This window comes from Mustela nivalis, assembly GCF_964662115.1.
Source record: "Mustela nivalis genome assembly, chromosome: 2".
Classification (NCBI taxonomy): domain Eukaryota; kingdom Metazoa; phylum Chordata; class Mammalia; order Carnivora; family Mustelidae; genus Mustela; species Mustela nivalis.
The window spans coordinates 148709501-148720480 of record NC_139021.1 but is presented as its reverse complement, the minus strand read 5'-3'; the positions used below and the strand labels follow the sequence as shown (position 1 = coordinate 148720480).

The window sequence follows — 10980 nt, the reverse complement described above, 5'->3', positions numbered from 1 at the left end:
ATTGTGTATGCCTCTTCCTTGAGGAAGTCTCTCTCATCTTCTAGTCAGCTAGACTGGACTTCTTCACAACATGGAGGTCTCAAGATCATAAAAGAGTAAAAGCAGGGGCTGTAATGCTTCTTCAGTCTTTGGATCTGAAAAAGTATAACATTACTTGGGCTGCGTTCCATATTTTTACTCTTTCCGTTGTTCCTTCTTTATTCCTGATAGTCCAAGTATTCCGAGTTTTCTTTGGTATCATTTCCCTTCAGTCCGAAGGACTTTTTTTTACATACACATGAGGCTAGATGGATAGATAGATGATAGATTGATTTGAGAGCAGCTTCACTGACATAAAATCTTTTCATTTTCCTTCATCTGAGAATGTCTTGATCTTATCTTTATTCCAGAAGGATATTTTTACTGGACACAGAATTCTAGAAAAATTGTTTTTCCCTTTCAGCACTTTAAAAATATTGCATCATGTCTTTCTGGGGTCCACAGTTTCAGTTGAGAAGTCTGCTGTTCTTACTTGCACATAATGCATCATACTTTCTGACTGTTTTCGAGAATATTCCTTTGTCTTTAGTTTTTTGAAGTTTATTTCTGATGTGTCTTGATATGGATTTTTATTTGGGTGCACTCAGCTTCTTGAATCTGTAAATGTATATCTTTTGCCAATTGGGGATGTTTTTAGCCATTATTTATTTATAAACTCTTTTTAACTGCATGTCCTTCTCTCCTACTTTTGTTACTCTTCTCATGCCAAGGTTAGATGTTTTCTTTTTACCTATAGGTCCCTTTGATTCTGTTCATTTCTTTGAAGTCTATTTTCTCTCTATTGTTCATATAGAGTTATTTGTTTTATTGTATCTTTGAGTTCACTTATTCTTTCCCCTGTGATATTAATTCTACTCTTTGGCCTCTCTATTAAGTTTTTTATATTGGTTATTTTTTTCAGTTATATAGTATCCATTTGATTTTTTAATATCTTCCATTTCTTTGCTGATATTTTCTATGATCAATTAGAAAATCACTATTTATAATAAGTGATTCTGGCATGATCATCTGGGGATCCTAAAATCAACCGATATATGTTTGGGAAGACAGAGGCTTGTACATAGTCTCAAAGTCCTGTCCCACAAAACACTTAATGATTACTTACTAAATTAAAAGTAACATGCATACTTTTTAATACTTATTAATTAGGAAGTAAAGTACTTATACGTATCAGTTAATAAAAAAATACTTGTTAACTTTAAATGGAAAAACTTGGCTCACACCATGTAAGCCATGTGATAAAATTTGACCTTGCTATTCGTGGGACAAATGAATAACATCGTCTTTGGAGTGACACACTGAAAAGAACATAGATTCACTTCTCTAGTATTCTGGCCAAAAGTGCACATGCTTAAGAAATATCCAACAAACCAAAACTGAGGGAAGTTCTATAACTGATCAGTACTCAAAAGATGCTAAGGCCATGAAAAATAAGGAATGATTGAGGAATTATTCCAGATCAAAGGGAACTAAAGACACATAACAAATCAACATGAGATTCTGGATTGGATCCTGGACTATAAATGAAAGGAAGAAAATAGAAGTTTGTTTTTCTTTTTTGTTCGTTTTGTTTTTGCCAAAAAGAACATTGTTGGCACAACTGGAAAATTTGAATCAGGTCTATATTAGATGGTGATATTATACAAATATTAATTTCTTGATTTTAATGGCTGTGCTATAATAGGGAAGTGTGTTCATCTACCAGGGCTGCCATTACAAAATAATACCAATCAAATGGCTTGAATAACAGAAATTTATTTTCTCAAGTTCTGGAGGCCAGAAATCCGAGATTAAGGTACCTGCAGGGTTGGTTTCTGGTGAGATTTTTCCTGGTTTACAGATTTCCACCTTCTTGCTGTGTCTTTAAACACCTTTTTTGTGTGTGTGCATGCATACTCCTAGCATCCTTTCTTCTTCCTATAGGGATCTCAGTCTTTTTTTTTTTTTTTTAAGATTTTATTCATCTACTTGACAGAGCTCTGTCAAGGTGCCCAGGGACCTCAGTCTTTTTGGATTAAGGTCCCACCATTATGACATCATTTAACTTCAGTTACATCCTATAAGACTCTGCTACTAACTACTGCTACTAACTACAGTAATATTGAGGCTTAAGGATTCAACATACAGATTTCGAGAAAACACAATTCAATCCATAACATTTAACAGAATAATTATGTTCTTGGCTTTAGGAAATACATACTGAAGTATTTATGAGTAATGGGACATCATCTATACAGCCTAGAAAAATGCTTCAGAGCATAAGATAAATAAGTTTTATTAATAAACATATTAATAAAATGTGAACAATTGGGGAATCTGGGTGAACTATATATAGATATTCTTTATGTTATACTTGCAGCTTTTCTGGAAGATTTCAGTTTTTTCAAAATGTAAGAAAAATATGGCACATGTATTTATCTCTTTCCATTATTTCCACCAAAGGTGATCCAGACTATCCAGATGGGAAATAAATATAATCTTGAGTGTCAAGTGGCAAATCTGAAATTGGTCACAATTTGGGCACAAAAGAGATTCCAGAAGGAAGGGAACATCATGCCTTCATATGCAGTCATGAACTTGCAGAAGACCAGCAAGCAACACTTAACATTTTACCTCAGATGGCTGGAAAGAAATTACAAACTGAAGAAATTTTGTTTATTCATTGAATTCTCCCCAGAGTTACTTTTCTACAACAAATGAAATTTGGCTTTCAGAAGCTCAGTCATACCACAGATGTTCTTCTACTTATCTCTTACTGTATAAATGCCCAATGTTTCCTCACTGTAGCTTTAAGAAGTCTTCAATCTTATATATTCTCCAAATTTATTCTAATTCATCAAACTGTTTTATTAGTTCTTGGTGCTGATTAATTTCCACAAAAATACCTGCTGTGATTTTATTACAATTGCATTTATATTTATTGCACAGATTTATCCAAAATTGTCCTTTTCTTGTAATGTCCTTGTCAAGTCTATCATCGAAACTGTGTTGAGACTTCCTTTATGGCTCAGCATATGGTCAGTTTTGATTAATGTTCCATGTGAACTGGAGATTAATATCACTCTATGGTTGCTGGATATACTGTTCTATGTGTAAGTGTTTAAATATGTGGTTTAAATCTTCTATTTCATTACTGATTTTTTTATCTGTTCTATCAGTTACTTAGAGAAATGTTTTAAAAATCTCCATTTTTAAACTAGAGCGTATCATGCTTAGCGAAATAAGTCAAGCAGAGAAAGACAACTATCATATGATCTCCCTGATATGAGGAAGTGGTGATGCAACATGGAGGCTTAAGTGGGTAGGAGAAGAATAAATGAAACAAGATGGGATTTGGAGGGAGACAAACCATAAGTGACTCTTAATCTCAAAAAACAAACTGAGGGTTGCTGGGGGGAGGGGGTTTGGGAGAAGGGGGTGGGATTATGAACATTGGGGAGGGTATGTGCTTTGGTGAGTGCTGTGAAGTGTGTAAACCTGGTGATTCACAGACCTGTACCCCTGGGGATAAAAATATATGTTTATAAAAAATAAAAAAAAAAATTAAAAAAAAATCTCCATTTGTGATTTTGGATTTAATTTTAGTTTTGTCATCTGCCAAGTCATATATTTTTTAGTCAAAGTTAGACTGTTAAGTCTTCCTATTAATGAATACCTTTATTATTAGATTGTGGTTTTTTTCATTTATTTATTTTCAGCATAATAGTATCATTATTTTTTCACCACACCCAGTGCTCCATGCAATCCGTGCCGTCTATAATACCCACCACCTGGTACCCCGACCTCCCACCCCCTTTCCCACTTCAAACCCCTCAGATTGTTTTTCAGAGTCCATAGTCTCTCATGATTCACCTCCCCTTCCAATTTATCCCAACCCCCTTCTCTCTAACTCCCCATGTCCTCCATGCTTTTTGTTATGCTCCACAAATAAGTGAAACCATATGATAATTGACTCTCTTTTCTTGACTTATTTCACTCAGCATAATCTCTTCCAGTCTAGTCCATGTTGCTATAAAAGTTGTGTATTCATCCTTTCTGATGGAGGCATAATACTCCATAGTGTATATGGACCACATCTTCCTTATCCATTCATCCGTTGAAGGGCATCTTGGCTCTTTCCACAGTTTGGTGACCATGGCCATTGCTGCTATAAACATTGGGGTACAGATGGCCCTTCTTTTCACTACATCTGTATCTTTGGGGTAAATACCCACGAGTGCAATGGCAGGGTCATAGGGAAGTTCTATTTTTAATTTCTTGAGGAATCTCCACACTGTTTTCCAAAGAGGCTGCACCAACTTGCATTCCCACCAACAGTGTAAGAGGGTTCCCCTTTTTCCACATCCTCTCCAACACATGTTGTTTCCTGTCTTGCTAATTTTGGCCATTCTAACTGGTGTAAGGTGATATCTCAATGTGGTTTTGATTTGAATCTCCCTGATGGCTAGTGATGATGAACATTTTTTCATGTGTCTGATAGCCATTTGTATGTCTTCATTGGAGAAGTGTCTGTCCATATCTTCTGCCCATTTTTTGATATGATTGTCTGTTTTGTGTGTGTTGAGTTTGAGGAGTTCATTATAGATCCTGGATATCAACCTTTTGTCTGTACTGTCATTTGCAAATATCTTCTCCCATTCCATGGGTTGCCTCTTTGTTTTCTTGACTATTTCCTTTGCTGTGCAGAAGCTTTTGATTTTGATGATGTCCCAAAAGTTCATTTTTACTTTTGTTTCCTTTGCCTTTGGAGACATATCTTGAAAGAAGTTGCTGTGGCTGATATCGAAGAGATTACTGCTTATGTTCTCCTCTAGGATTCTGATGGATTCCTGTCTCACATTGAGGTCTTTTATCCATTTTGAGTTTATCTTTGTGTACGATGTAAGAGAATGGTCGAGTTTCACTCTTCTACATATAGTTGCCCAGTTTTCCCAGCACCATTTATTGAAGAGACTGTCTTTTTTCCACTGTATATTTTTTCCTGTTTTGTCGAAGATTATTTGACCATAGAGTTGAGGGTCCATATCTGGGCTCTCTACTCTGTTCCACTGGTCTATGTGTCTGTTTTTATGCCAGTACCATGCTGTCTTGGTGATCACAGCTTTGTAGTAAAGCTTGAAATCAGGTAACGTGATGCCCCCCGTTTTATTTTTTTCAACATTTCCTTAGGAAATCGGGGTCTCTTCTGATTCCATACAAATTTTAGTATTATTTGCTCCAGATCTTTGAAGAATACTGGTGGGATTTTGATCAGAATAGCATTAAAAGTATAGATTGCTCTAAGCAGTATAGACATTTTAACAATGTTTATTCTTCCGATCCAAGAGCATGGAGTGGTCTCCCATCTTTTTGTGTCTTCTTCAATTTCTTTCATGAGTGTTCTGTAGTTCCTGGGGTACAGATCCTTTACTTCTTTGGTTAGGTTTATTCCCAGGTATCTTATGGTTCTTGGTGCTATAGTGAATGGAATCAATTCTCTATTTCCCTTTCTGTATTTTCATTATTAATATATAAGAAAGCCACTGATTTTTGTACATTGACTTTGTATCTTGCCACGTTGCTGAATTGCTGTATGAGATCTAGTAGTTTGGAGGTTATATTGTGTTTTATACATGTTTTTATATATGAAACTTTATATATTTACCTCTTGTGATAGTTTTTGTCTTAATGTCTGCTTTGTCAAACACACAGTTACCTCACAATCCTTTGAGTTTGTATGGGATATATTTAGTTTTTATTTGTCTATGCTTTTATTTGCAACCTCTCTATGTTCTTATATATCTTTTTTTTTTAAAGATTTTATTTATTTATTTGAGACAACGATCACAAGAAGGCAGGCAGAGAGAGAGAGGGGGGTGAACAGGCTCCCTGCTGAGCAGAGAGCCCAATGCAGGGCTCCATCCCAGGACCTTGAGATCATGACCTGAGCCAAAGGCAGAGGCTTTAACCCACTGAGCCACCCAGGCACCCCAAACTGTGTCTCTCTTGAGTAGCATATAGCTCAGCCTATGTATTTATTTTTATTTAAACTCACAGTTTTCTTTAAATTGGATATTTAGCCTATTTTCATTAATTTATTACTATAAATTTGGGGTAATTCTGACCATCTTACTGTTTGTTTTCTACTTACCTATTTTTTCTCCTTTAAAAATTTGTGCACTTTCAACTAGACTGTTTTTTAAATCATATTATACATATTTTTTAAGTTCCAAAATATAACTATATTTTTTCAATTAAACACATTCAAGAAACCAGGTAACCATTAGGTAATGCTATACTGATTTTTAAAATTGCAGGTTTGTTTTAAAGTGTTTTCAATATTTTTGAACAGTAGAAGCAAACATTATTGATCTGTGAGAGTAGAACAATTTTAATGTTCTTACTGTAACAACAATATGGTAACTGTGTGAAGTGAAGGAGGTGTTAGTTGACCTTACTGTGGTAAACCTTTCATAATATATGGGTATATCAGATCATCACTTTGTACACCTTAAACATACACAATGTTATATGTCAATTATACTGCAATACAGGTGGGGGAAAAGAGAATATTCTGCATATATATATATATATATATATATATTTGGAAATACCTTGTTTCCACACCTTTTGAAAGAGTCCATAAGAACTGTATTTTTTTGAGGCCCCTGGGTGGCTCAGTGTGTTAAGCTTCTGCCTTCAGCTCAGGTCATGATCCCAGGGTCCTGGGATCAAGCCCCTTGTTAAGCTCTCTGCTAAGTGGGGAACCTGCTTCCCCCGCAACTCCCCCTCTGCCTGCTTCTCTGCCTACTTGTGATCTCTCTCTCTCTCTCTGCCAAATAAATAAATAAAATCTTAAAAAAATATTGTATTGTTTCTCCCTTAAAGCACTGAGATGTAACAAGACAAGACAGTAAAGTGTCACAGCCACTATGGATCCTGTGTCACTGAGAAATGGAGGGATAGAAATTAAAAGTATAGAGAAAACTGTTTAGTGGAAAACCATAAAGTTGCAGACTTGAAGAATATGGCTAGAGGTACAATGGGGGACCAGAGGAAAGATGATCCAAACACCCAGAAGAACTTCCCCAGTATCTTCCAAAAGTCTGATGAAAGCCAGGGTGTAGGCCAGCTCTTATTTACCATAAAATCTATTCTGTTAACAACAATTTTCTGGCCATAGTGCATATGCACATGTAGAAAATTGTAGTCTGGATTTTTGCTACAAATCAGTAGCAATATTCAACTTGGGATTTTAGAAACCCTTGGGAAATTTTCATATAATTTCCTTGAAAAATCTTGGCACAGAACAATGCAGACATCTGGGAGTCAGCACCACCACAGACAATGGAAAGATAAATATAAGGGTTGCACCAGCAACTCCTATCCTCAACAGTGACCAATTAGCTGCGCCCAGGACACTAGTCATGACGTTACTTTCTGCACCTGTCTTTTTAGCATCTCATAGGATTTGGGGGCATGCTCTCTGTTCACTGGCTGGGTCCATTCTGCTTGTCGACTATATGGTCCAGTGGGAAAAATATCACAGAGTCTCAGACTTGCATGTAAGCAGCTCCGCATTGTTGATGCAGTAAAACAAGGATGCTTCTCCACATGGAAATTTAAGGACGTGATGGAGGAGCATAGTGCATAAAAGGTATCTTCAAGCAGGAAAACCATGACATGAAGTGCTGCAGAAGAGGGACCCTTGTCTCAGTAAGACCCAGGGCTAAACATAGAAGAAGGTGCCTGTTCCTGTTAAATACTATTGGAGGTACAGCAAAGTTACCTGTGAGGTAGCTTTTACCCACTGGGGGAGGCAGAGTCAGACCTTTCATCAAAACCCTAAGTAGTCTGGGAATCAAGCTTTAGCCCAAATTGGAGGCAGTGAAATATGGTTGTTTTAATTTGTCTGATCCTTTCTAGGCTTTCAGTGGTTAAGGCGGCCAACATAGCCTTGTTTTGCTATGAAACATTCTGGGCTATGGACACAAGGCTGTGTCAGCCAGAACACTGGCAGTACGGGATGCATATTCAACCCTCTCTGGGACAACAGACTGTGACAAATGAGTTTTGTTCTCCTCTCCTTTCCTCTCAGCCCAGAACAAGGTCTTGACTTGTTGGAAGACAATAGCAACATGAGGAGGAAACCCTACCTCCCATGAGGTGACCTCTGGGTGTGACTGGTCTCAGGGAACGTGGTGGCTTGCTGGACAGATTGGGGGATTGGGTCTGCAGAAACAGGAGAGTCTTGCTCAAGCTGTCCACACAGGGGTGAGTGGTTTGCTTTCAGGAACAGTCCTGCAGAGGGCCTGGCCCACGGTCAGTTAGTGAGAATGACACATCCCTCACAGCCAGCATTTAACCTAGTTGAAATGCTAGAGCTAGAACCATCATGAGGGAAGTTTCTGACTGAGAAGACTGAAGAGAGAAGAATTTCCCCGAGCTTTGATGTAAGAGTGAGTATATGAGTACCAGGTGCCCAGCATATCCTCCTTGGTGGGTTAAGTGACCTACTGTCACTCCCACCTCCTCCAAAACCCAGCATGAACCCTGGGTGGGGGTGGTGGTAAATCCTGGACTTCTACTTTATGTCAGGTTGCTGAGTGGTCCATAATGTCTCTAGTCTCCAGTCTCTTCTATAAAATGCTTGTGTTAATGTAGATCCTAAGCCCCGTGTCATTCCACAGGTCAGTAACTCATCAGCGACTCTAACCAAGGATAGAGACAATTAAATAAAGCAAATCTTTCACTTCAGGTTTAGAGATCATCAGCAACATGTTTGTTTCCTTTTAAAAATATTTTAATACTGTATCTGGAAACAGGAAGTGTTCTAAGATATGGCAGATCTAGCTCAAGAATCAGACCTAAGCCTTCTGGAACTCTCTAAGCATCAGTTTCTGCTAATGTAGAAGAAGGGGGTCATAGTTATTTTGAAGAAAAAATAAAAAAATTCTGAATATCAGTGGCCAGCCTAATACCAAGTGTAAGTCCTCAACATATGATATTGATGACAACTTGGACTATAGAATGTGTTGAATTATAAAACAGATATTCAAAAGGGATATTTCTAACATTACTGTTATGCTTACTTAAAATTAATAATATTATTAAAAACAGTACAATTACATATAATTAGAAAAATATCAATTCCCCTGCCTACTATTGAGGCTCTATTTAAAGATTATAGTAATGAACACTGCATTACAATTAAACTTTGAGGAACACATAGAATATATTGGCATCATATGTCAAATGATTTACATGCTTTATCTTAATTATGTCTCATGAGAATATGAACAGATAGGTCCTATCATCTTCATTCAATAGAGGATAAAATGAAGTTCACAAAGATTAACTTCCTTTTAAAAGATGACCCATCTCTCAGGAATTAGAACTCAGTATTGAGGCAGTGGGTGTTATATGCAAACAATGAATCTTGGAACATTACATCAAAAACTAATGATGTACTATATGGTGACTAATATAACAATAAAAAAAAACAACCTCAGTATTGAACAAGTATTGAACTCAGGTCCTTCTGATTCAAGGACCAACAGCCTAAACCATTTTTCTCTCAGCCTAGCCAATCTCTTGGATAAGTAAATAACTTAATCATATACTCCTCTAAAACCTTTGAATTCCCTGATGTCTCAATTGTAGGTTAAGATGAGCAGGGATGCTGCTGTAGAAGGAGATGTCCATGGAAATGGGGAATGGGACAACTGTCCAAGAATTCACCTTGGAGGGGTTTCCTGCCCTCCAGCATCTGGGAAAGGTCCTCTTCCTGGTGCACCTGCTGGCATATGTGGCGTCCACTGTAGGCAATGCTGTCATAATCACCATCACCTGTGCTGATTCCCGGCTCCACACACCTATGTACTTGTTCCTCAGCATCTTTTCCTTCTTGGAATGTGGTGTCCTAAATACTGTTATTCCTAAGTTGTTGCTCATCTTTCTTTTAGGCAGGCAAACCATTTCCTTTCCTGCCTGTTTCATACAAGCCTTTATTACTGTATTTCTTGGAGCAGTAGCTTTCCTCCTCATAGCTGTGATGTCTCTGGATCGGTATGTGGCCATTTGCAAGCCTCTGCATTACCCGACCATCATGAACCTGAAGACTTGCTCCCTCCTGGTCACTGTGTGCTTCACTTTGCCCTTCCCTTTCATCACTGGTCCACTGATAAAGTTTTCCCAGTTATCCTTCTGTGGACCCCTTATCATCCCCCACTTCTTCTGTGACGTTGGCCCCCTGATTCATCTCTCCTGCTCTGACACCAGGTCTTTTGAAGTGTTGACTTTTGCTCTCGCTTTGTTTATCCTTATAACATCCCTTATCATAACCATCATTGCCTACAGCAACATAGTAGTCACAATCATACGACTCCCATCAGCCAAGGAGAAACAGAGGGCTTTCTCCACCTGCTCCTCTCACCTCATAGTCCTCTCTCTGATGTACGGCAGCTGTGTGTTCATATATGTGAAACCAAAGCAAGCAAACAGGCTAGACTCCAACAGGGAGGCTGCCCTTGTGAACACAGTGGTGACCCCGTTGCTCAACCCTGTCATCTACACTCTGCGGAACAAGCAGGTCCACCAGGCTCTGAAGGAGACGATGTGCAGAATGAAAATATCAAAATAAAAATAATATCACAAGGCTTTGTAGCGGAAGACTTCTGAATACCAGGTGTCTTCATTATGGCCCATAATATGAGGCCAAATGCATTTTCCCTGGCTACTTCATTTGAACACTGTACATACATCCCTAGAAAAATGGAAATCTGTTTTCAAAAAAAATCATTTACTGAATTTTTATTTCTCCCTCTGATATAAACCATGTGCTTGAAATTTCCAAAATTTTGTAGACTTATACACTTTTTATTTCACTTCTCTCTAGTCATAAACATGGCAAAACAAAATTAATAATGATTTACCAAGAGGCATTTAGATATTTAATTTTAG

The 10980-nt window shown here is 37.7% G+C and overlaps 1 protein-coding gene across 1 annotated transcript; it reads left to right on the top strand.

Moving 5' to 3' along the window:
- Positions 1 to 9715: 9715 nt before the first annotated feature.
- LOC309860419 (olfactory receptor 6C74-like) lies at positions 9716 to 10660 on the top strand (the record flags this gene model as incomplete). The annotated part of the gene is made up of 1 exon (XM_082722564.1): positions 9716 to 10660. One exon carries the CDS (start codon positions 9716 to 9718, stop codon positions 10658 to 10660), a length of 945 nt encoding a protein of 314 aa, XP_082578690.1.
- Between the last annotated feature and the right edge of the window lie 320 nt (positions 10661 to 10980).